The following is a 26973-nucleotide window of genomic DNA, read 5'->3' on the forward strand; positions in this document are numbered from 1 at the left end:
GTGGGCCTTGGGCAGGGCAATGGGATCTTCTACAGCTTCTTAGTGCCTTCAGGAGGAAGTCTCCACTCCCTGAGCTTGGCCTTCAAGGTAGGGTTGCCAGATAAAATACAGGACACCCAGTTAAATTTGGATTTCAGATAAACAATGAATTTTTTTAGCATACATATGTTTTGCATGGGACATTATCCTAGAAAATTACCCCCATTGTTTCCTGAAATTCAAATTTAAATGGACACCCTGTATTTCTATTTGCTAAATCTGGTCCTCCTTGATCTGGCCTCAATTTATTTCCTGACCCTGATTCTCAGACCCTTTCCTCCATCAGGAAGGGCTCTTCACTACTCCTGGAAGGGGCCATCTAAACCCCACACTCTGTGGGGATGCCCCAGCTGGTTTCCTGATGGGAGTAACCCTCCTTCTCACAGCTGTCTCTATCCTACCTACCACCTCTGGGCCTAATGTTCTCTCTAAATGCATCGGTGCGCACTCACCTTTTCCTTTTCTCACCTCTGAAAGCAGGACTACCTGCACCAGTCATCTTATGATCTTGTATCATGTTGAATGCCTTATTTTCCCTGATAGATTGTAACTCTTCCCTAGCCTGGCACAATGATCGATATGCAATTACTAGTAGATCAAGGAGGAGACCCCGTGGTTCCAACCGTGCAGGGGTTCCTAATCTTTTTTGTTCCATGAACTCCTTTGCTAGTCAGGTGAAAACCACAGAATACTACTGTAATTTATTGCATACATTCACAAGTGAAGGAAAAGCTAGATTTCTGTTAGAGGTCAGAGAAAATAGAAATAAGTTGATTTTTTTCGGTTCCAGCTCATAGACCCCTGGTTAAGAAACCCCTGCAATAGCAACTGTAAGCTCCTCTTGTTCCCCCTGTATTTCCAACATCAACCAGGGAGCTGGACATGTGGTCAGTGCTCAGTTAACAGCTGTGGAATAAATGAATGAAGACTACTTTTGGTTAAGAGCAGGATCATGTCAAGAATGTTGTTTAAAAGCAGTTAAAGTCATCACTAGCAGAAGGAAGCATGGTCAGAGTATCCCAACCCTAATATGGTTTTCAACTCCTCCCCTGCCCCCATTGCTTTTCCTGGTTCTGCATTTTGTCCTAACCTACCCCTACCAACATCCCCTGAAGCACACCCCACACATATACTGACAGGGCAACCGGGACTGGACTTGCTGAATATCCTCAGTAAAATACGGCCTGTCTGCTGGACAATGTGATTTTTTTTTACTCTATTTTTTTTTTCTGGTGGTGTTAATTAGGTATTCTGATGCATCTGTAATATTAGCAGCCCTTCATCTATACAACACTTTTAATTTGTAAAGAGCTTTCACACGAATTATTTCCCTGAAGTACGAATCAGACGTCTGGGGATCCCCATCCCTGGACTCCACCCTTTGCCATCCAAGTGGCACACACCCACGAAGTGGAAAGTTCAAACAGGAGGACGGGAGGGAAAGTCTCAAAGTTAAGAGCTGCGTCCAGTAACACAGGAGGAGGAAAATGCTTAACAGGGCTGGAAGTGGAAAGTAAGTGCCCAGGCACGGAAAGCCACCCAGCCCTGCCCAGTTGCTGTCAGAAAGGATTTAGCTTGAATGAGGTGCAGATACAGCCCTCTGAGGAACTCGGGACTCACTGCGCGCTCCCACCCTTCTCCTGAGACCGGTCAGCCCAGCAGAGAAAAAAACCACATTCTCACATCAGGCCCTCGAGTGTGTGTGTGTTTGGACAAGCATTTGTTTGGTTGGTAGAGGCTGGGGTGTGACCCAGTTGGCAGTTTTCTTCTCACCGGTAAAGGTAAGGGCTGCAGAGCAATTTCCAGCACCCTACGGTCGCCCCGCCCGACACAGGGGAAGACCGGAGAAAGCCGCTAGGGGCTACCGCAAGGGGCCGAGGGCTACCTGCTTATGTAAGCCACAGGACTAGGCGAACGACCCCGCCCGCTGCACTCTCCGGCTGGACAAAGTTGAGCCGCACGGGGATCGATGTCGCCAAAGTCCAGCGGGGCTGCCGGCTTGGCGGGGGCTGAAGTTTGGGGCAGCCCTACACGGACCGGGGAGTCCCCAGCCCTCAGATGCCACGAAGATCCGAAATGTGTCCCAGGGACGGGTGAAGAGCACAGCGGCAGGGGAGCCTCCCGCTCTAGGCCCAGAAACACCCCGAGGGAAATTCAGAAGGAGGGAGGTCCATTTAAGGGCGCAGGCTCCCCAGCGCAGGCTCCCCGTGGGACTGCAGCGCCTGCCGTCCCCGCTCACGGTCTCCACCCACCGCCCCACCCCTCGGTCCCCCACAGCAGCACTCCGGCTCCACCTCCTCGGAGCACAGTCCACGCCGTCCCTTTTCAGCAAAACAACACAATGCACCGCCCATCGCCACCCGAAGCCCAGCCCTGTTCTCGGCTACGCCCGTCCCTCCACCAGCCGCTACTCGCGGGGGAGCGCGCCCGAGCACAGCCCGCGCGCCCCGGCCGCACACGCGCAGGCGAGGCCGCAGCCCGGGCGCCTGCCCGGCTCGTCTGCAGAAAGCACGCAGCCACTGACTCCGCCACCCGCCCAGACGGTCACCGAGTCCCGGCAGCGTGCGAGAGCGAGATCCCGCCGACCCTGCTCTCGCCCGGCCCCTCCACCCTTCCCCAGAGCAGCCCAAAGTGACAGCAGGGGCACGCACGGCGCATGCGGAGAACCTCCGCCTTAACCGCTTCGGCGCCGGGATTGGGAGCGAAAGGAAGGTTGGGGGAAGAGGGAGAACGCGGTGGTGGAACTCACAGGAATGTGCACTCTTAGTGATCGCCTCTTTTGACTTGAATTTTTCTTGCCGCTGCACCCGCCGGGGCCAGAAACATCTTTCTTCTTCTTGGTGTCCATGGCCGCGCTTCCCATAACTTTAAGCAGAAGTTAATTCCGGGTGACTCGTTCCTGGAATTCGATCCTTGTCTTCCCTCCCCCGGCCTCCGCGCTTCCCTCACACGGGCTGTGAGACTGGCTCCGCGTGCACTTTATTCTTTCCTTCCACCTCTGAAGACACCTTGTGGAGACTTCCGCGGGGAGGGTGGAGCAGGTAACTGGCGGCGGCCGCCACCCGGGAGGGACGGCGGTCCGCGATGAGCGCTGGGTTCAAATGGCCTCTACGGGCTCTTGGCATGCAAAATCAGAGTCAAATGCTGTCCTGGTTGTGGTCTCCCACCAGATTACACATGGCAGAGGTCTGCTGGGTGACAAAGTTTTCTTCCTTTTGCAAAGCAAAGCAACATTTTCCACCCTATTGGCTCCTCCCACAGACTCCCAAAGGTAATCTGCAAGGCAGGTGCAATTAAAAAAAAATAATTTGAAAAAACAATCCTCCTATGCTTGTATTTTAAGTGGAAAATCTGGCGAGAATAAAACAGTTTGTATATAAATAATAATCCTCGGCCGCAGAATAAACCAGACCAGAGCCTGGAACTAGGTCCGTCCTCCTTTCTCTGGCAGGAGGGAGGGAAAAAGGGGGAAGAGGAGGTGCGAATGCAAATACTCAGCAACTGGGCTATTTCTTTGCTGCAAGCAGAAATTCTGGCGGAGGCTCGGGCAGCTTTGCGGGCCTCAAGGGTCACGACACGAGCCCTGCGAGGAGAGGCAGGCGGGGGTACCTGCACTGAAAGGGTCGACTCCTTCCCCCACGGCCGCACTCGCAATCCCGGGCAGCAGCCGCGGGGAAAGGGGGGCAGGGAGGAGGCAGACCTAGCGCAGACCCGGGGCTTGGAGACCGTGGGGTGGGGGAAGACAGCGTGCTTTTAACAGGAAGTGCACACCGAGAAGCACAACTTTCCCCGACTCCCTCCGCCACCCCAAACGCCGCCCCCGGGCTGCTCGGGTAGGTCCCCGCGGTTCCGCAACCAGCAGCGCCGCGGCACTGTCGCCCTGCAGGGCCGGCGGGGGCTCCCCTTCCATGTGGTCCAGGCGGCTCTGGACTTGCTTGGAGCCGAGTTTGGATCCATTTCGTCTCAAGGTTTCTATTTATGCCTGACCCTTAAAACACAGCCGCGCGCTCTTGACCCCGCCGCAGTCAGGGGAGCAGGGGAAAAACTCAGTATTGGTGGGGATGCGCAGTTAACAACACCTGTTTTCCGGAAAACCGCCGCCCACGCCCCACCGCCCACCTCCCACTCCCCGCGGGGCTCGTGGACTTGAATCTCCAAGCAGAGCTCTCTGCGTTGCTTTGTGCTTGCGCTTGCGTCTACCCGGAACCCCTCCCTCCCCGCCCTTTTTCAGGTTCATTAACTGTCCCGCGAGGTATCCGTTTATCCGTGGTGAGTGATTGTCTGGTCTCGAATTTAGCCCCAGGCGCCGCGGAGAATGCGTGGTTCCTCACACGGCAGAAAGAAACGGGCGGGTAGGGTCTGAAAACCCCGGCAAGTGTTAATGGGCTGCCATGGTTGTGTAGAGCCACCGGTTTGCTAACCTACCACCGCCTATTGTTGGGGGTTCTGAGGTTCTCAGAGTCCACGGTGTGGCCCGGGTAGGTGCACCCGAGAATGGAGCGACCTTGGCCTTGAGACAGCGCCCTCCGGACTGGAAGGAGGTTGAACCTTCTTTTGTAGCTTCTGAAGACTTGGTGGGCCCCGAAGTTCCCTGGAGTGCGCCGAATGCTGAGGTCACTTCAGCTGATCCCATAATCAAGAATGCAGCGAGGCCACACCCAAAAGAATGCTGTGATCATCCATTTACTCTTTAGCGTGACTGCCTTTCTCACTACATTTGATGAGAACATGTTTTCAAAGGAAAGGTGGAGAGATCAGAAGGGGGCAGGTTGGTAGTCAGGGAAGAGCCTTTGGGGAGGCTCTCCCTTGGGGAAAGATTCAGAATGGGGAACCCACAAGTACTATTTCTCCTATTAATCATTTTGGCTGGATTCTGTCCCGGTGTATGGGACAGTGTTTACCCATTGTTATAATATGTGCTTTTGTTCACTGGTTTGTGTAAGTATGTACAGTAATTCATCAATAAAATTAATTTGTTTCTCTGGGTTTATTTTGTTGGAGTGCATTCTTTAGTGCCTGGAATTCTAAAGAAAAACATCTTTCCATTTTGACTGCCTTTTAAGACCCTTTTTTTTTTTTTTTTTGTCCTACATGATATTTCTGAAATCTGGATATATCTTATAGACAATGTAAAAAAAAAAAAAAAAAAGCTTACCAGCATTTTTTTTCCTTTTGAAAAGATACTAATAAATTGATCATATATCTTCTGATCAATGTAGTCTTAGAATGAAGGGAACAGAGTAATGTTTTGCTTTGGGGTACTCTCCAAAACCCCCATCTTCACCTCCATCTTGCTCTGTACAGGGTTTCTTTAACCAGTGGATAAATGAGGTGTGCCCAGGAAACATTGCTGATAAAATGACCACTGACATTGATTGTTTTTTAATGTCCTGAACTATGACTTCCTTCTCAGGAGTAGGACTAGGATGAAATGAGTGAGACACTCACCTCAGATGCAAAATATATGGGGGCACTAACTCCCCCACACCACCAAAAAACAACCACCCTCATTTACCAACTTAACTTTTTTTGGTGTGGTACCTTTCTTACAATTGATGAAACAATATTACTATAATTATACTGTTAACTTTAGTCACAGATTACATTAGGGTTCGCTGTGTTGTACAATACTATATTGTTGGGTTTTTAAAAATTTTTGTTCTGGTAACATATATGCGACCTAAAATTTCTTCTTTTACCCACATTCAGATATATATTTCAATACTATTAATTATATTCACAATGTTGAACTACCATCAACACCATCCACTGCCAAAACATTTCCATCATTCCAAATAGGAATATTTTAAGCCTCAACTTCCTATTCCCTATCCCTAGCCTGTCCCCTGGTAGCCTATATTCTAGATTGTGACTCTCTGAATTTGCTTATTCTAAATATTTCATATCAGTGAGATCATACAATATTTGTCCTTTTGTACTCTGCTTATTTCACTCACCGTGATATCTTCAAGGTTCAAACATGTTGACGCGTGTATCCGAACTTAATTCCTTTTTATGGCTGAATACCATTCCGTTGCATGTATATATCAGATTTTGTTCATCCATTCATCATTGGCTGGACATCTGAGTTTCTTCCATCTTTTGGCAATTGTGAGTAATGCTGCTATGAACAGTGGTGTGCAAATACCTATTCAAATCCCTGCTTTCACTTTTTCTGGGTATATACTTAGAAGTGGGAATGCTGGGTCATGTAGTAATTCTATACTTAATTTTCTGAGGAATCATCAAACTGGTTTCCACAGTAGCTGCACAATTTTACGTTCTCACCAACAATGAGCAAGTTCCCTATTTCTCCATATCCTTTCCAATACTTGTAACTTGGCATTTTAAAAATAATAGCTAGGCTAGTGGGTATGAAAAGGTATCTCATTGTGGTTATGAAATGCATTTCCGTAATGGCTAATGATGTTGCGCATCTTTTCATGTGCTAATTGACCATTTGTATATCTTCTTTGGAGAAATGTCTATTCAAGGTTTCAGCCCATTTTTAAAAATTAGGTTATCTTTTTGTTGTTGAGAATATATAAGATTTCTTTTTATATTCTGGGTATTAAACATTTATCAGAGTTTTTCCCATTTTGTAATTTGTCTTTTTACTTTCATGAGGAAGTCCTTTCATGGACAAAGTTGTTAATTTTTATAAAATCACATTTATCTAGCTTTTCTTTTGTTGCTCATGCTTTTGGTGTAAAGACTAAGAAGCCACTACCTAACTCAAGGTCCTAAAGATGCTTCTCTATGTCATCTTTTAGAAACAGTTTTGGTTCTTATATTAAGATCTTCAACCCATTTTGTGTCAATTTTTATATATAGTGGGAAGTAAAGGTCCACCTTCATTCTTTTGCATACAGATATCCAGTTTTCCCAACACAAGTTGTTTAAGATCCATTGAGGGGACTTGGTATCCTTGTCAAAATCAATTGGCCATATATGTGAGGGCTTATTTCTGAATTCTCAATTCAATTTCATTGGTTTCTATATATCTGTCCTTTGTTACCATGTTGTTTTGAATGCTGTGGCTTGTAGTAAGTTTTAAAATTGGGAAGTGTGAGTTTTCTGACTTCATTCTTCTTTTTCCAGGTTGTTTTGGCTAGTTAGAGCCCCTTACCCTTCATATCAATTTGATAATTGGCTTATCCATTTCAGCAAAGGAGTTTCTTATAATTTTGATTGGTTTTGCATTGAATCTGTAAATTGTTTTGGGTAGAATTGATATCTTAACAATATTTAGTCTTCCAATCCATGAATGTAAAATGTCCTTCCATTTATTTAGGTCTCCTTTAATTTCATTCAGCAGTGTTTTTAGTTTTCCATGTACAGATCCTTTATATCTTTGGTTAAGTTTATTCATAGATATTTGATTCTATTATTTCTATTACAAATGGAATTTTTTTCTTGATTTCCTCTTCAGACTGTTTATTACTAGTGTATAGAAACAGTACTGATTTTTATGTGTTGAGCTCCTATCTCACCACTTTGCTGAATTTGTTAGTGTAAGTAGCTTTGTTATGGATTTTTCAATATTTCCTATTGTGACTGTTTTAAGTTATTTCATGAATCTCAAAAAGAAAAAGATTATGTTCTTGAACTAATCCATTCCTGTGGGTGTGGGACCCTTTTGATTTGTTATATCAGTGAGGTGTAACACAGATTGGGTCCCCACCCTCTTACTGGAACTTTATATAAAGAGAGACACAGAAAGAAGAACACAGAGAAAGGATGCCACCATTTTTGACCCGCCTTGTGAGATGACTTGAGGATAGCTAGCAGCCAAAGCTTAAGCAAGAAGACCCCAAGAAGCTGGGCCCACAGAGTTGCACAGGGCTAAAGAGACAAGCCATATGCCCAATAGCCCATAGCTGAGCTCTGGGAGATGGTAGATTCTGGAGGGGAAAGGAAACCTTGGCAGAGATCAGCCACCATCTTTGCCACATAGCAGGGCACCAGGATTACCAGCAGCTAACTTTGGTGAGAAGGCATCTCTGATGGTGCCTTGATCTGGACATTTCATGGCTTTAAAACTGTAAGCTTTTACTCCAAATAAAATTCCCATTATAAAGGCTAATCCATTTCTGGTACTTTGCATCAGCAGCCCCTTGGCAGACTAAGACTCCTATCTATAGGATCATGTCATCTGCAAATAGGGAAAGTTTTAATTCTTCCTTTCCAATTTGGATGCCTTTAATTTCTTTTTCTTGTCTAATTGCTCTGGCTAGACTTTCCAATACCATGATGAATAGCAGTGGTGACAGTGAGCATCCTATCTTGTTCCTGATCCTAGGGAGAAAGCTTTCACTCTTAACACCATTAAGTATGTTAGCTGTGGGTTTTCATACATTCCTCTTATTGTGTTGAGTAGGTTTCCTTCTAGTCCTAGTTTTCTGAATGTTTTTTACCAAAAAGCTGTGCTAACTTTGTCAGATGCCTTTTCTTTGCAAATTGAGATGATCATGTGGGTTGTTTTGTTTTGTTTCCTTTTAATGTGGAATATTCATTCTCTGATTTTCTTATGTAGAACCACCCTTGCATACCTGGGATAAACCCTACTTGATCATGGTGTATGATTCTTTTAATATGCTTTTGGGTATGGTTTGCTAGTATTTTGTTGACCATTTTTACAGTATTTTCATGAGTGATATCGGTCTTGCATTTTCTTGTGGTATTTTTCTGGTGTTTTTATTAGGGTGCTTGTTGGCCTCTGTAGCAGTTTGATATGGCTATGAATTGCAAAAATAGATATTGAATTATGTTTGTAATCCAGTCTGTACCTGGGTGTGATTAAGTTATGTTAGGGCTTTGATTGGGCCACGTCACTATGGCATTGGCAAAGGTATGGCAAAGGACAGAGTTAGGGTTCTTAATGTTGGAGTTTTGATGTTGGAGTTTGATGCTGAAGTCTTACGTGGGCACCCTGGGAAGTAACCACACAGAGGAAAGAGAAGCAAGCCCCAGGAAGAAAGGAACCTTGAACCCAGAGAGAAGCACGACCCTGGAAGGGAAGAACCCAGGAAGCCTGAACCCTCGCAGACGTTGGCAGCCATCTTGCTCCAACGTGTGAAAATAGACTTTGGTGAGGAAAGTAATGTATGCTTTGTGGCCTGGTATCTCCAAGCTCCTACCCCAAATAAATACCCTTTATAAAAACTAACCAATTTCTGGTATTTTACATTAGTGCTCTTTGGCTAAGACAACCTCATAGAATGAATTGGGAATTGTTCCCTCCTCTTCAATATTTTGGAAGACTTTAGGCAGGATTGGTGTTGATTCTTCTTGGAATGTTTGGTAAAATTTGCCATGAAGCCTGGACTTTTCTTTGTTGGGAGGTTTTTTTTTTTGTCTTTATTTATTTATGATTTTAATGTTACATTTAAAAAATACGAGGTCCCCATATACCACCTACCCCTTCACCCCTCTCCTCCGCCCATAAGGGAGGTTTTTGATTACATAATGCATCTCTTATTTTTTGGTTAATATCTTCTATTTCTTTTTTTGAGTTAGTGTCAGTAGTTTGTGTGTGTTGTCCATTTCATCTAGACTTTCATTTTTTTTACAAACAATTGTTCATAGTATCCTCTTAGAATCCTTTTTATTTCTGTGGGATTGGTAATAATATCCTCCCTTTCATTTCTGTTTTTAGTTATTTGAGTCCTCTCTCTTTTTCTTTGTCAGTCTAGCTAAAGGTTTGCTGATTTTATTGATTTTTGCAAAGAGCCAACTTTTGGTGTTGTTGATTCTCTCTATTGTTTTGTTGTTGTTATTGTTTTGTTGTTGTTTTGTTTTTTGAGGTACTGGACCTTGTAAGTGGGAAGCCAGTGCTCAACCACTGAGCTTCATCAGCTCCCCCGAGTTGTTTTTTTTTTTCTTTGTTTGTTTGCTTGTTTGTTTTTTTTTGTTTTTAGGAGACACCAGGGACTGACCAGGATCTCCTTGGTTTTCGTCCTGTGGGAAGCAGGTGCTCAATCACTTGAGCCATATCCACTACCTCTCTTATTTTTGTTTTTTGTTTTTTAATCATTATTATTCTCTATTTCAATTATTTCCACTCTAATAGTTATTTCCTTCCTTTTGTTCCCTTGGGTTAGTTTGCTCTTCTCTTTCAAGTTCCTTCATTTGTGAGTTCAGGTATCTGATTTAAAATCTTCTTTTTTAGCGTACATGTTTATATCTATAAATTTCCCTCTCAGCACTGCCTTTGCTGCACCCTTAAATTTTAGTATATTGTGTTTTTGTTTTCATTTGCCTCTAGCTATTTCCTGATTTTTCTTGTGATTTCCTCCTTGACCCATTGGTTATTTAAGAGTGTTATTTAATATCCATGTATTTGTGAATTTTCTGGTTCTCTTTATCTTATTGATTCCTAGCTTCATTCCATTGTGATTGGAGAAGATACATTATATCATTTTAATATTTTTAAATGTATTGAAACTTGTTGTGTGACCTAACATATGGTCTGTCCTGGAGAATGACCCATTGTGCTAGAGAGGAATGTATATTTTGTTACTGTTAGGTGAAGTGCTCTCTTTTTTGTTAGGTTGAGTTGGTTTATAGTATCGTTCAAGTCTTTTATTTCCTTATTGACCTTCTGCCTAGATATTCTATCCTTTATTGAAAGTGGTGTGTTGAAGTCTCCTACTATTCTTGTAGAACTGTCTGTATCTACCCTTAAATCTGTCAATGTTTATTTCATATATCTGGGGACTCTGCTATTTGCTGTACATATATTTATAATTGTTATGTCTTCCTGTTGAATTGACCTCTTTATCAGTATTTAATGACTGTCTTGGTCTCTCATAACTGTTTTTTGACTTATAGTCTTTTTATATGATGTTAGTATAGCTACTCCAGTTGTCTTTTGGTTACCATTTGCATGGTATATTTTTATTCATCCTTTCACTTGCAGCCTGCATTTTTCTTTGAATTTAAGGTGAATCTCTTGTAAACAACATATAGTTGGGGCATGCTTTTTTATTCAATCTGATGATCTCTGTCTTTTGATTGGAAAATGAAATCCATTTAATTTTAAAGTAACTACTGAAAATGCAAGCCTTTTTTCTGCCATTTTGCTATGTGGTTTGTAAATTGTATACTTTCTTTTTGTCTTCAACCTTCTATTAATCCCTACTTCCATTTTTATTTGATTTTTTGTAGTGTACCATTTTTAACTTTTTTAATTTTTCTGTAGAATCCCTTCTCATTTCCGTCTTTTAAATTTTTAAATTTTTTTACAGGTACCAGGGCTGGGGATTGAAGCCCACACTCAACCACTGATCCACATCATCAGCTCCCCTGAACTGGTTTTTGTTTGTTTGTTTGCTTGTTGTTTATTGTTGGGGTTTTTTTGTTTTTTGTTTTTAAGGAGTCACTGAGACCCAAACCCAGGACCTCCCATGTGGAAAGCAGGCACTCAAATGCTTGCGCCACATCTGCTCCCCTTCATTTTCTTTTGTATATATTTTCCATATATTTTCTTTGTGGTCACCATGGAGCTTTAACATTCTAAATCTATAACAATCATGTTTGATTTGATGCTAATTTAGTTTCAACAGTATACACATAGACTGTTCCTATACCTCTCTGTCCCACCCCACCTTTTTGTTGTACTTGTTACAAATTAAATCTTTATACATTATATTTGCCAAGCCATATATTTTTTCATTACTTTTTGTGAATTTGCATTTTAGAACCTGTAAGAAGTGAAAGTGGAGGTAAATAATAAAGAATACAATATGCTATTACTGTTTTTTATGATAACCCACATGGTTACCTTTACTGGAGATCTTTATTTCTTTATGCCATTTTAGTCCGTTGCCCAATGTACTTTCCTTTCAGTCTGAAGAACTCCCTTTAGCATTGCTTATAGGGCAGTTCTAATGGTGATGAACTCAAAATGGCTTTTGTTTATCTGGGAATGTCTTAATCCCTTCCTCATTTTTTAAGACAATTTCACTGGATATAATTATTTTCTTCCAGCATTTTACATATTCCATTCCACTGTCATCTTGCTTCCATAGTTACTTATGAGAAATCAACATTTGATCTTATTGGGGCTCCCTTGTATATAACATGATCCTTTTCTCTTGCAACTCCCAGAACTCTCTTCTTGACCATGTCAGTCGTCAGTTTGACTACTATGTGTCTAGACATGTTTCTCTTTGATTTTATCCTGTTTGGGGTTCACTGGGCTTCTTGTATGTATATAGTCATGTCTCTCATTAAATTTTTGAAGTTTCCTGCTGTTATTTCTTTGCCCCTTCCTTCCTTCCTCCTCTTCTCTCCTCTCCTCTCCTCTCCTCTCCTCTATTCTCCTCTCCTCTCCTCTCCTTTCCTTCTTCTCCCTCCCCTTCTTCTCCTTCCTCTCCTTCTGGGACTCTCTAAATGTGTTTATTGTTATTATCGATAATGTCCCATGGGTCTCTTAGGTAAACTCGTCATTCTTTTGTCTTTCTACTTCTCAGCGTGATTCATTTCAGGTGTCTTATCTTCTAGTTCACTGATTCTTTCTTCTGCCAGTTCTAATCCACCCTCTAGGGAATTTTTTATTTCAGTTTTTGTGGTCTTCATCTCCAGTTTTCTGTTTGGCTCCTCTTTAAATTTTCTCTTTTCTGAGATTCTCATATTAATATTCATCATTTTCCTGATACCCTGTAGTTCCTTCTCTGTTTTCCTTTAATTCTTTGAGCATATTGAAGACCATTTTTTTAAAGTCCTAATCCCATATGTCCAAAGTCTGGTTTCCTTCATTGATGGTTTCTGAATTTTAACATTATTCCTTTAGATAAGCCCTCATTCCCTGTTTCTTCATTTGTCTTGCAATTTTTTGTTGCGTGCTTTTATACACTTTGTTATTTTAGCATATTAACTTTGAAATTTAGTCCCTGAACTGTCTGTTCCTTTCATTTGTATCCAGCTAGTGATATGACAGATACTTCCCTGTGTGTTAGGAGCTAACGAAAACAAACCAATGGAAAAAAACAAACAAAACAAAAAACACCTTTCATGGTCTTGGCAAATTTGCTCTGTGTTGGCTAGTGCTCTCCTTCAGCGGTTAGTCCATCTATCAAGGAGATTAGCCTAAGGAAAACTTGAGGGGTCCTCATGGTCTTTTCTGAGACTGCATCTTGTCTTGAGCTTGCTCTTGCTCATGACCTTGGGAATTCCCCATTTACAGTGCCCCCTCTACTCCCTGTGAAATAGATTCTCTCCAGATCCCCTGCTGTCCTGGGTGATCTTTTGTGTGCCTTAAAACTGACAATCCTTTGCCCCAGCCTGCTTTGATTTAATTGTTTCTTACATTTCTTTAACTGTATGTAAGTTGTTTCTGCCTGCAGGGCAAGTCTTGGGAGGGTGAGAGATGAGTGTCCTGGTTCACCCTTTCAGGCTGTCACCCAAAAGATTTGCAACTATATATAGGCACCCTAGTATACACATGAGGTTACTCTGCTCCCTTCAGAAGAGAGCCAGGTTACCCACAATGAGAGTTCAGGCTGTACACCATGCCAGGGAGGGGGACCAGGGGCCAGCAAGGGCACCATGAGCTTCCCCTGCCTTTTTTTATAAGTTACATTTTCTTGATTTGGCTCTTACCCAGTTATTGCAATCTTTTAACTGTTTTCCGGAGCTTTGAAAGATGACTCTGCTAGCTTCTGCTAGTTGTTCAAAGATTCTGTAAGGGAACTGAACCTTGGCGCATCCTATGCTATCACCTTGGTTGACTGAAAGTCTGATAAATAATATTTTGATGCAATATTTTAAACATCCAAATTAACTCAGTAAAATCTATGATGAACAAAATATGGAAATGTATAATAAAGACAATATTACGATTTTCCTTTTGCCTCAGGCACTAATCTTACTCAGCATAGTATGGTTACTGCCTAGCCTTTATGTAAAATTCTGATTTAAAGGAATATTGCTCAAAATATTATTTATCTCCATTACTATTTGTTTTGGTTCACTTAAATTTTGCACCTGAGCAAGTGGTGCCTCACTTGCTGGGGAAGTCAGGGACATACCTAGCAGCACTACCCAGCGCTCATCTACCCATGCCTCCTTTTCTCTTGTGTGCAGATGTTCAATGTATTTCCATTCTGCAGCACAGGTCTAATGAAAAGGCCTGACCATACCTTAAACCCGGAAACTGGCAGCAAACAGCACCAGCTACTTTCAGGACAGGAACTCTCAGAGGCAGGGCACCCTCCCTTTGGGTTATATAAATAGCCTGCCCTTGGGCCGCACATGTTTGTCTCTTCTCCAGTGTGAACTGGGGTGTGCAGAGCTGCCACCCACCTGAGCATTTGGCCTCCCAGGAGACTAGCCATGATGGGATCCCTGCGCTTTTGGACAGGGATCCAAAATAGAACAGTTATTTGCTGAAAGTTTGTGTTGTGCCTGAGATGGTGTTTCCCTAACACACCATATAGCTTCTCCCTCCACACCTAATCTGGCCCTGCCCCTTCTGTTGGTGGAAGGATAAGATGCAAAGGTTGATCAGGACAATGGGATATTGTGGGAAACAACCTTGCATGCCCTAAGAATAAGACTCCCATCTTACCCCAGCACTGCCACTAACTGTGTGTGACCTTGAGTAAATTACTTATTTTCCCTGTTTGTAAAAGGAGTGGGATGATCTTTGGAAGAATTCCAAGATCTCTTTAACCCAGCCACCAATAAACCATCCCCTTTTGAAAACAGCAGTTCCTGGTGTGTCAGTGGTTGAGAGGAGCTCAGATTTCACCTGTGGTTATCTTCTCTCTCAGGTTACCAGGATTGGGTGAAGAGCTGGCTTCATATTCTACTCTTGGCTTTATGCTTAGAAAGGGATTTTAATTCAAAGAAGTGGTCTCACAAAGCACTTCTGGGGAGGAAGTCTATTTGTCCCTTACTTAAAGGAATGAATAAAAATAAGTGAGGCATGTTGCCCAACGGTGTGCCTAACCTAAGTGATGGTCCTTTCCTGAAGTTAGTGCAGGAGCGGGGTTGAAAGACAAGCCCTCCTTCCTTGAAGCTGCCATAATTATACTTCATGGAGAACTAGGAATTTAAATGTTCAAAGTTTGGGTCTTGTAGCAATTCTGAGTGACAGCATCAGTACATGAGATACCCTCATATTTGGAATACACCACAATACACCACTGGAACCTTGGAATGTCTTTTGAGAAACTTCCTTCCACTTAACCTTGAGGCAGCAAAGTAAAATAGAAAGCATTTTGAAAAAAAGGTTAAGAGAAAGCATTCTGGAAATGGACTACTTGGGTTGGAATCCTGGTACTACCACTGACTGACTATGTGAGAACTTGGGCAAGTTATCTAACCTAGAGCCTCAGTTTCCTCATCTTAAAGTAGAAATATTATAATACCTTCATCATTGGGTTATTTTGAAAATTAAAGAGATAATTCCTGTTAAGCACCTGGTATATAGTAAGTGCTCAAAAAAGAATTGGACCTTGTCTATTTGCACATTAGTTCTCTTACCCAACTGCCTTTACAGTGGAAATACCATGGCATATACTACCATTTGTGCTCTCCTGAGTTCAAAGAACATACATGTGGTGGTTTGAAGCTATGTATACACAAGAAAAACTTTCTTTTTGAGGTTCCAGGGATTGAACCCAGGACCTTGTGTGTGGAGGCTTGTGCTCAACCACTGAGCCACATCAGCTCCCAAAAACATTTTCTTAAATTTGATCCATTCCTGTAGGATGATTTTTTTTTTTTTGGAAGATTTTATTTATCTCTCCCCCCCCCCCCCATTGTCTGTTCTCTGTGTCCATTTGCTGTGTGTTCTTCTGCATCTGCTTGCATTATCAGGTGGCACTGGGAAACTGCATCTCTTTTTTGTTGCATCATCTTGCTGCGTCAGCTCTCTGTGTGTGCAGCGCCACTCCTGGATGGGCTGTGCTTTTTTTCATGCAGGGCAGCTTCACAGTTTGGGCATGGGGCACCCCTACGCAGGGGTGCCACTGCTTGGCATGGCACTGTGCATGGACCAGCTTACCACACAGGTCAGGGGGCCCTGGGGATTGAACCCTGGACCCTCCATATGGTAGACTGATGCTCTATCAGTTGAGCCACATCCACTTCCCTGTAGCTGATGTTTTGATGAAGCTACTTCAGTTAAGGTGTGACCTAAATCAATCAGGATGGGTCTTAATCTTAGTACTGGTGTCCTTTATAAGTAGAATGAAATTCAGACAGAAAGCCACAGGAAATAAGAAGCTGAAATTAACAAAACCTGGAAGACAAGGGAGAGACCAGGAGATGCTGCCACATGCCTTGACATGTGACAGAGAAGTCAAAGATTGCTGGCAGCCAGCCCAAGAACACTACAATCTTTGGGGAGAAAGCATCACCTTGATGATTCCTTGATTTGGACTTCCTTTTAGCCTCAAAATCACAAGATAATAAATTCCCGTTGTTTAAGACAACCCTTTTCATAGTATTTGCTTAAACAAGTTGGAAACTAAACTAATACATAACCAAACAAGTTCTTTACCTAGATGGAGCAGGTGGACCAAGAGCTCCTGAACCAAGGTAGCACTGGACTTAAGAAACCCAGTTGCTCCTTTAATAGATGAAAGAAACATAAAATAGTAGCTGATGTTCTCTTTCAAACTCAGGTGATGAGCAACGACATTGAGAATATTGCAGAGTTCAACAACAAAGAAGTGATTTGGAGGTAGAGAGGCATAGGGAACATAGTCAGTTGACCACCTAGCATCCAATCCCTGATCAAGTGGGTTTTATCCCAGGTATGCAAGGTGGTTCAACACAAGAAAATCAATTAGTGTAATAAACCACATTAATAAATTGAAGAAAAATCACATGATCCTCTTGATTAAAGCAGAAAAAGCATTTGACAAAATATAGCATCCTTTCTTGATAGAAGCACTCCAAAAGGTAGGAATAGAATGAAGTGTTCTCAACATGGTAAAGTGCGTATATACAAAAAACCCACAGCTACGTTGTATTCATGGTGAAAGACTGCAAGCTTTCCTGCTGAGATTGGGAACAAGACAAGGATACCCACTGTCACTACAGTTATTCAGTATTGTGCTAGACGTTCTAGCTAAAACAGTTAGGCCAGATAAAGAAATAAAAGGCACCCAAATAGGGAAGGAAGAAGTGAAACTGTCACTATTTGTTGATGATATACTCTATCTAGAAAATCCCAAAAAATCCGCAGCAAAGCTACGAGGACTAATAGATGAATTCAGCAAAGTGATAGGTACAAAATTAATATGCAAAAATCAGTATCTTTTTCATACACTACAGATGAGCAATCTGGGGAGGACATCAGAAAAAAAATTCCATTTCATAATAGTGAGTAAAAGAATAAAATATTTATGAATAAACATAACCAAGAACACAAAGGACCTGTATTCAAAAAAACTGCAAAACATTGCTAAAAGAAACCAAAGAAGACCTAAATAAATGGAAGAACAGTCTGTGTTCATGGATTTGAAGACTGAATATTGTTAAGATGTAAATTCTACCCAAACTGATTTACAAATTCAATGCAATCCTAATAAGAATCCCAACGGCCTTTTTTGAAGAAATGGAAAAGCCAATTATCAAATTTATTTTGAAAGGGAAGGGGCCCTGAATAGCCAAAGATGTCTTTTAAAAAACACAAAATTGGAGGATGCTCACTTCCTGACTTTGAAGCATATTACCCTCATATCCACGGTCAAGTGATTTTTGGCAAGGCAGTCAAGCCCACTCAGCTGGGCCAGAACAGTGTATTCAACAAAGAACTGTATATCCATATCCAAAAGAAAGAAAGAGGACCCCTTTCTCATACCTTATATAAAAATTAACTCCAAATGGATCAAGGACCTAAATATAAAAGCCACAATCATAAAACTGCTAGAAGAAAATGTAGGGAAACATCGAGATCTTTTGGTGGGCTGGGGTTTCTTAAACCTAACACCCAAAGCATGAGCAATGAAAGAGAAAATAGATAAATGGAACTTCCTCAAAATTAAACACTTTTGTTCTTCAAAAGACTTTGTCAAGAAAGTAATAAGGCAGCCTATTCAATGGGAGAAAATATTTGGAAATCACTTATCTGACAAAGGTTAGATATCCGTGTTATGTAAAGAAATTATGCAACTCTATGATAAAAGGACAAGCAAATGAATTTAAAAGACTTGAATAGACATTTCTCCAAAGAGGAAATACGAGTGGCCAAAAAGCACATGGAAAAATATTCAACATCACTAGCTATTAGGGAACTACAGATCAAAACTATAATGGAATATCATTTCACATCTTACAGACTGGCCATAATTTAAAACAAACAGAAAACTACAAGCCTGGATAGGATGTGGAGAAATAGGAAGACTCCTCACTCCTTCCCTGTTGATGGAAATGTAGAATGGTGCAGCCTCTGTGGAAGTCAGTTTGGCAGTACTTCAAGAAGCTGGATATAGAACTGCCATATGATATAGCAATCCTGGTGCTAGGAATACATTCAGAAGAACTGAAACCAAGGGTACGGACTGATATTTGCTCACCAATATTCATAGCAGCATTATTTACAATTGCTAAAATATGGAACCAGCCCACGTATCCACCAACAGTTGAGTAGATAAACAAAATGTGGCATATACATACAATAAAATACTATTCAGCTCTAAGGAAAAAATGATATCAGGCTGCATATGACAACATGGATGAACCTTGAGGATATTATGTTGAGTGAAATCAGCCAAACACAAAGGAACAAATATTGTATGGGCTCACTAATATGAACTAAATATGAGTAAATGCAGGGAGGTAAACCTAAAGTATAGGTTACTAGGAGATAGAATGTAGGTTGAGAATGGGAGCTGATGCTTGATGAATGTAGAATTTTTAATGAAGTTTATTTTTATTTTTTTAATTTAAAAATTTTTTTAAAGATTTATTTTATTTATTTCCCTCCCTCCCCCATTGTTTGCTCTCTCTTGTTCACTCGCTGTGTGTTCTTCTGTGTCCACTTGCACTCTTGGTGGCACTGGAAAACTGCATCTCTTTTTTGTTACATCATCTTGCTACATCAGCTTTCTGTGTGTGCGGTGCCACTCCTGAGTGGGCTGCACTTTTTTCACATGGGGCGGCTCTCCTTGCAGGGCTCACTCCTTGTGCGTGGGGCATGGCACTCCTTGCACACAGCAGCTCTGCTCATGGGCCAGCTCACCACTGCGCATGGGTCAGGAGGCCCTGGGGATCGAACCCTTGACCTTCCATCTGGTAGATGGATGCTCTATCAGTTGAGCCATGTCTGCTTCCTGAAGTTTATTTTTAAAGTATTGATGGTAACACATTATAGTGGTTATAACTGACACTGCTGATTTATAAATGTGATTGTGGCTGACAGGGGTAGTCTGTGGATGTAAATGTCAATTGAAACGACACTAGAGAATAATCTAGGGTATGTACAATATAGGGATTTCGGTGGTGGATGACAATTGTGGTTAACAGTATAAATATAAGAATGTTATTTTACAAAGTGTTAAGAATATGGTGATACATAGGAAAATTAAAACTAATGTAACTAATGGATGATAGTTAATAGTAATATTGTATTTTTCAGCAATAACGAAGAAGACAGTATATCAGTTCTAGGAGACAACTATAGGGGAGTATAAGGGGGTATGAGACTTTTCCTTGCGGAGTAATGAAAATGTTCTAAGTTGATTGAGGTGATAACAGTACCACTCTGTGATGAAAATGAGAGTCACTGAGTGTATTATTTGAATGGATTGCACAAATCATGGGGATGTATAACACAGGGAACCCAGTGGTGGAAGATTAATAAGACAAATATGAGAATGTTCTCTCATAAACTGTTACAATGTATAATACTGGTACAGGGTGTTAATAATCAGGTGGGTTGGGGAAAAATATACCAAATCTAAGATATAGCCTAAGTTAGTAGTATTATTTTGATTTCATAGTTTGTAACAAATGTTTCACAACAGTGCAAAGTGGTGGTGGGTGATGTATGGAAGCCCCGTATGATGATATGCATGTTTGTTTTGCAAGTTCACAATTTTCACTATAAGCTTCCTGGTTATGTATGTTCATATATGAATGATATGCTTCAATAAAATTTTATTTAAAAATAACAGCAATTCTTAACATAGACAGTTGACTGTTTAGTGGTTCCATGATATGTCAGGGACTCAGGTGCTCTGATGTTTCTGCTGTACTATTTTCAGTATGTAGGCTTCTGGTTCTCAGCTATGGTTTCATGATCACAAGATGGCTGCCATAGCTCAGAGAATCATGTCTTCAACAACTGTATTAAGGCAGGGAAAAGAGAAAAAAAATCTTTTCAAGAATTTCCTAGGTTTCCTTTCTGCTCATTAGTCATGATAGATCACCAACACAAGATATGGGATTACAATGCTTAGATTATTTCAGTGGTTTGCAACCATTGCTACCCATTAAACGTACCTGGAGGGCTCTTTTAAAAATGACAATGCTCAGATCCCATCCTTGGATATTCATATTTAATTGGTCTGGGTCGGCATGGACATCATTATTTTTATTTTTTAAATGCTCATAGGTGATTCTAAACTGAGGAGGAAGTGGCAAATGGCTGTTAGGTAGGTAACAAATAGTGCAAACATTTTAGGTAATTGAGAGTAATCATATAAATGGGCTACACCGAATAGGGAGATAGTTCTTACAGTCTACCCATTTTTAATAATTTCAGATGTAACTGAAATTATAGTGAATTTTTTGAGCCCCCTCCATTTTTCTGCCTCGAATTAAACTCCCTTATTCCATCAACACTAAACACAAAAAAGCCCACCCCAAAGTGATTTCACATTTCTGAAAGGTCAGCTGAATCTATTGCCTTCCAACTATATCAATTTACAAGAAAGTTTGAATTAAATAAAAGTGCAGTTTCCAAACCTAAAATACAACATGGGTCTTTATTTATAGTTTAACAATGAGGGAACCAGCCAATGCTGGCAACTTAAAACAGCATTGACATACCCATGAAGAGACTTTCCTTGCTGTGGGAAAGCGAGTCAGATTCTAAAAGCAATAGATGTTGCTTTTTCCCATGTTAAAAAAAAAAAAAAGCCAAATCTGAGAATGGCAGAGAAAATGGAGAGTATCTGTGTCCTAGATGTGACCATTGAGCCTCAGATCAACCAACCCAAAGTTTGCTCAACCAACAAGTCCTGCTTTGTGACCCCAGAAGGGTCATAATTGTTCAAGCTTGTTTAAGTTGGCTTTTCTACTACTTGCAGCCGAACGCATCCTAAATCAGTGCTCCTTAAAGTGTAGCCCACACACTGTACTGGTCTGCAAACTTGCAGGGGAGGTAATGGGACATATTGAAGAAGCTTCCAGTTCAGGGTATCATTTGTCTAGGGTGATAATAAGAGTTAACAGTATATAGCCTCTATTCTTAGCCAGTGTTCAGGTATTTTACACATTTTCACACATCTAATGGAGGGCAGTAATATTATTACCCCTGTTTCACACGACATGTGTGTTTCTGTAATTGCTGGACCACTACCAATAACACAGACTAACTTCACCTGCACATTTGATACACCATTTCTGAACTTTGCCACTGGCCAGGATTCCCAGTCATCACACTGGCCCACCATGATGGTACCACCTTTTCCCCAAGCACAACAACATACCATTCAGAGAAAATAATTAAAAATTCAGGGAATCAGATGTGGCTCAACCAGTTGGGCACCTACCTACCACATGAGAGGTCCCCAGTTGGGATCCTGGTGCCTCCTAAAGAAGACAGGCAGATTCCACACACACCACAAGAAGCTAGATGCTGCACCCACCGCAATGAACAGAAATGCCTGTATGAGCAGATGCCACAAGCCAGCAGACATTGCGGCCTGCAGGGAGCAAATGGGGCTCAGGCTATTGGGCACTTGCCTCCCATGTGGGAGGTCCTGGGTTCAGTTCCTGGAGAAGGTGAGCAAACAATGAGCAGACAGATAAGAGAACCACCTGGGGGAGGGAAGGTAAATTAAATAAATAAATAATAAATAAATCTTAAAAAAAAAAAAACAGCACCAAAGGTATATGTGGGGTTGAGAGGTAGATTGCACAGAATACAAGAGGTAACATTAAAAAAACCCTCAACAGAGTGCTTATGAAGGGGATACCAGATGTTTAATTTAATGTAACCTAGTTTTCCAAACTTTCTTGGTTCCACCCTTTATTTTTTATTTTGTCTATTTATATCCCATATAAATGAAAATAACTTTGGAAAACATGAGTCATCTTTGTAGAGCATGGACAACTTGGGAATTCTTAGAATTGGTGGCTGCTGGAAAAAGTCCAGTCTTTCCCTGTCAACTTGGAATGTTACAGTGAGAAGTGTTCCCAATGATCATTAAGTTTAAAGGGTGGTAGATGGACATCGTTGTGATGGTTAGGCTCATGTGTCACCTTGGCCAGTTGATGGTGCCCAGTTGTTTGTTTAAACAAGCACTGGCCTAATTGTTACTGAGGACATTTCATGGACTTAAATCTCAGTAGGTTGATTTCATCCATGGCCAATCACATCTACAATCAACTGAGGAGATCGCCTTTAGCAATGAGAGATGTCTCATCCAATCAGTTGAAGGTCTTAAAAGGAGAAGTGAAGAGTGGATGTGGCTCAAGCTGTTGAGTGCCTGCTTCCCACATGGGAGGTCTCCAGTTTGATTCCTGGTGCCTTCTATGAAAAAACAAAATAAAAAACAACAAAGAAATGGGAAAACCAATTGAGGGGAGCCAATGTTGCTCAGTGGTTGAGTGCTGGCTTCCCACAAAAGAGGTCTTGCGTTCAATCCCCGCCCCAGTACCTCAGAAGAAAAAAAGAAAAGAAGTGATGATTTCAGTTGTCAGAAGAGAGAATTTCCATCTCTACGTCAGACAGACAGCTTCTCCTGGGGAATCATCAAAGACCTTTATCAGAGTTCTGGCTTATAGCCTACCCTACAGAATTTGCACTTGTGTACTTGCACAGTCATGTGAGACAGTTTTATACATTCATAATATTAACAGATATCTCCTGTTGGTTCCGTTTCCCTAGAGAACTCTAATATATCTGTGTCTGATGAATTACTTTACTCAGAGGCAATGTGTTTCACTGGCAGAAGGAAGAAAAGAAATAACTTGTGGTTACCTATAATATGCCAGGCACAATGTTAGGTAATGTATATTAATTATCTCATTTAATCCCTACTGAAATCCCCTAAGAGAACTATTATTGTATACATTTTACTGATTGAGGAAACTGAGACCTAGTTGTTAGAGAGTGCTTTTATATCCATTGGTCTTAATTTACTGTGTCCTCTGAGAAAAATATCATAAAATTGTGGACCCTCCTATTTTAAAAGCTTTGCTCAAAGCTAAAAGTACTCTTCAGTAAACTCCTTAAGGATGACCTTGGACAAACTATTCAACATCTTGTCTACCTTGATCTCTTTGCCTATGAGCTACAGTTGGAATGAGAGCAGTGGTCTATATTTTCAGGAAAACGGTGACTCAGTCCAGTGGGAAAGACAACTCTTGAAAACACAAGCAACAAGTAATGGAGTCAGAAACTCTGTAAATGCTTTGATAAAATACCAAGCTAAGGGCATGTTATCTAATCACAAAAACCAGGGCTGAGAGTCAGATTCCAGTTTTTATTTTCCTTTAAGCTTGGGTACTGATTGTACAACCTCGTGATAGCTTATGCTCCCTGATGCAAATAGCGCCATTATTATCTATCCAAGGGCAGAGGTGGAGGGAAGGACTCAGGGCCAGATGGGAGTGCTACCTTGGGACACTCTCTTCAGAGACCTTTGCTGCATCTGTTTTGCCACCGATTGTCCAGGGGCCTGTGTAGACCACCTCCTTTAGCTGGGTTTCAGATTTGCTCTTACTCTATAGTGCCAGGTAACCATAATGCAGTCCTGATAATAAAATCATTTTAAAAAGTGTTTTGGATTAAGCTAAAGGTCAACTATGGAGCAATATTCTCCCAAGTAACAGGTTTTCTTTTCACATCTTTTCTCTAGAGAATAGTCTAGAATCTTGACCAGCTCTGTACCCAAACATATGCTCAACATTTCTAAAGAATAACGGATTCAGCAGACCAGCTGTGTGTGACCGTGCAGTACTGTGCAAAGGGGAGGCATCTCTTTGCTAAATAAAAGAATAGGTAATCCTAGGAATTATGCTTTTTTCTTCTACTAACGTTGGAGTCACACAAACAGCATTAGTTGGGAATAAAGTCTTTGATTCCTCTAACTGCTATGTTCATAATTGTTTCACAGAGTTTCCCACAGGACTTTTATCCTAGTGATCCAGCATTACCTCCCATAGAAGGGGAGGGTTTGGACTCCCTAGTTTGCAGAATTTGACTAAAGGTCTGTGTGTGTTGGTTCTTGACTTAGTTATAAACATATAGATTAACTCTTGGAAGTTTTGAGTAACACTATTCCCGAATATCACTCATGACTGATTTCTGATCCCTTTCTCATCCATCTATTGACACAATTAAATAATGCAAATTAACTGTAATAATTTTCCAAGCAAAATAAAATTACTTTGGTAATTATACAAGCCCCAAAGTTCCTATGGTGCAGTACAAATTTGACATCATTTATTTTGGAGGGTGTGTCTGAAACTGACTTATAAATGCCACTGCTACCATCTGTGTATTTGACTTCTAGCTCTAGCAGACACTCAGACCAGACCTCTAGGATGCCAGTTATGGATTTTCAACTAGACTCCAGGAAAAGTGTATTATCCTTTATGCTCTTGGGGTTGACAGCCTTTGGAAAGTGGAAGGCCGGCTTGTGGTCCTGGATTTTCAGGTATGCATGGGCTTAGGCCTTTTAACCTCCAAGCCTCCTCAGGAGGCACAGTCATCATCCTGACCCTCAGAGAAAGCTGGGTCCCTCCGAGAAGGGTCCAAGCCAAACCCAGAGTTAAACCCATTCCACAATCTTGCCAGTGTCTATCCCTGTCCTTGTATCTTAGCACTTTTTCTATAATCAGTAAATGCCCATTTGGTGCCACAGACAAAGCCCAAAGGATGCTTTGGACAAGGACGCTGGAGAATCAGGACACTTCTAAAGGACATGGTGGTCTTTGACTCTTCTTATGCCATGTGGGTCAACAGATATTTTGTAAAGTGTTCCTAAAAAAAAAAAACTCCTAAAATTGCATCAGGTCTTGGGAGAGAAGGGGAGAGAGAAACTTTCCAAGTAGAACTCTATGCCAAAGGCTTGCGCAAGGTTCTTTTAGATCATTGCAACACACACTCCCAATAACACCATTATTGTGCAAAAGGCCTTGCCTTATTTTTTTCCTTTCCCCACTCTTTATAGCTTTTTATGCTTCTAGGTAAAAAAATAAAAGCCTAATTACAAAGTCCAGTGTTCTCTGACCTGCCTGAGAGAACATTTTCCTGTGATTACAGAACTTATTCACCCATGACCCAAGAGTTTCCCATCTTGTTGAGATAGATGTAAAAACTCCTTTGGGTTGCCAAAGATGTACCTGTGGGCAGCTCACTGCTGGCTCCCCACAGCATTTGCCAAGGGTCCCCATGCTTATGCTGGCCAATTTCGAGACTGGCAATGTTGTGACTCTTAGAGGAATAGCTGTTTCATGTGGAGCTCCCAGAAGAGTCTAAGCCTTGAAAGGATCATTGACTCCAAGTCTACTCTTTATCTTAGAAGGTTTCATTAACTGAGGTAATTTGTTTCCCAATGGCTGATAAACCTCTGGAAAATTGTTCCATTTTAACCACCCACTCATAAAAGACTGATTAAGAAGCCAGTCTGGAGATTTATTCATTTGCATACTCTTTGTGCTGGTTTCCTCCTGCTCTTAGATTATTTTCCATCCTGCCCTGCTCTGTTCTGCAGGGAACTGCTGCCCCAGGATCTTTTGCCAACCGGTTCCTGGCTCCATTTAGCCAATGGGAGCCAGTTGGGGGGGGTGGGGCGGGGTGTGGAAGTACTGATGTGTGGGAGGAAGAGAGAAGCCAGGCCTTTTCTTTTCTCTTGCTCTGCCTCTTGGGCAGCCCTTGGCTTCCTTTGTAGCTCTCACTAGCCAGACCCTCCCTTACTATGGGCCTGGTTTCTGCGGGGCAGACCTGACTATGATTCTAGATTCCACTGGACATTTGAGCAGACATCTGAAGGATGCGCGGCTATAAAGGGGGGCAGAGAACTGGACAGCAGGTGGAAAGGACTGTGAGGTCAAGGGAGGGCTTTTATTTTTTAAGGTGGGGCTATTACAACGTGCTTGTGTACTAAAGAAATGATCAGGTAAAGGTAAGGGTAGGGCACGATGATGCAGAAACAAGAAGGAAAAACTGCAGAAGCAGAACCCTATAGGAGACTAGAGGGGATGGGTTGACTTTAGAAGCAAGCAGGGACAGTTCACCCATTCGACAGGACAGAAGGCGGTAAATGGATGCATTTGCAGGCAGGTGAGGATGTGAGGAGACTTGGCAGTCAAGCGAATGGAGGTTCTTTTCTGCTTCTGTTTTCCTAGGACAGAGGAAGCGATGCCGTCAGCGGACCGCAGGAAGAGGTGTGGGAGTTTTAAAGAGAGAAAATGTGTGAAACCTTCATCTAGAGGAGTGGGAGGGTGAATTACAGGCATATATTTTCCCACACAAATGGAAGTACACTGTAGGCAATGTTCTGTACTTTTTCTTTGAACTTAGCAAAATGTCTTGAAGATTGTTCATATCAATTTATAGAGGGCGGTTTCATTCTTGGTAATGGCTGCATACTGGTCTCCTGCTGACGAAAGGCTGGGCTGCTTCCAGTCTGGAATGTTTGCACATACGTCATTTCACACATCTCAGAATGTTCTGAAGGGCAGCTGCCTAGATGTGGAATTGCTGGATCAAAGCACATGTGGATTATTAATGTCAAT

General features: G+C 41.7%; 1 protein-coding gene and 1 long non-coding RNA gene across 5 annotated transcripts in view; one reads left to right on the plus strand and one right to left on the minus strand.

The window, feature by feature from the left end:
* Nucleotides 1-4004, minus strand: part of PRKAG2 (protein kinase AMP-activated non-catalytic subunit gamma 2) — a 353035-nt gene extending 349031 nt beyond the window's left edge. Inside the window, exon 1 of one of the 3 annotated variants that reach the window (XR_011648897.1) lies at nt 2789-3697. Coding sequence is in view for 2 of the 3 variants with exons in the window: in XM_004476298.5 (XP_004476355.1) it covers nt 2789-2902 (114 nt within the window). In the remaining variant the exon portion in view is untranslated. Of the gene's footprint in view, nt 1-2788 lie in introns of all 3 variants that reach the window. The other 2 variants (XM_004476298.5, XM_012518717.4) reach the window with 2 other exon arrangements.
* LOC131278596 (uncharacterized) overlaps nt 2974-26973 on the plus strand; it is a 114232-nt gene continuing 90232 nt past the window's right edge. For both annotated transcript variants that reach the window (XR_009185975.2, XR_011648899.1), the window contains exon 1: nt 2974-3080. This is a non-coding gene — a long non-coding RNA (uncharacterized lncRNA). The remainder of the gene's footprint in view (nt 3081-26973) is intronic.

The sequence above is a fragment of the Dasypus novemcinctus genome, chromosome 5 (assembly GCF_030445035.2).
Source record: "Dasypus novemcinctus isolate mDasNov1 chromosome 5, mDasNov1.1.hap2, whole genome shotgun sequence".
Taxonomy (NCBI): domain Eukaryota; kingdom Metazoa; phylum Chordata; class Mammalia; order Cingulata; family Dasypodidae; genus Dasypus; species Dasypus novemcinctus.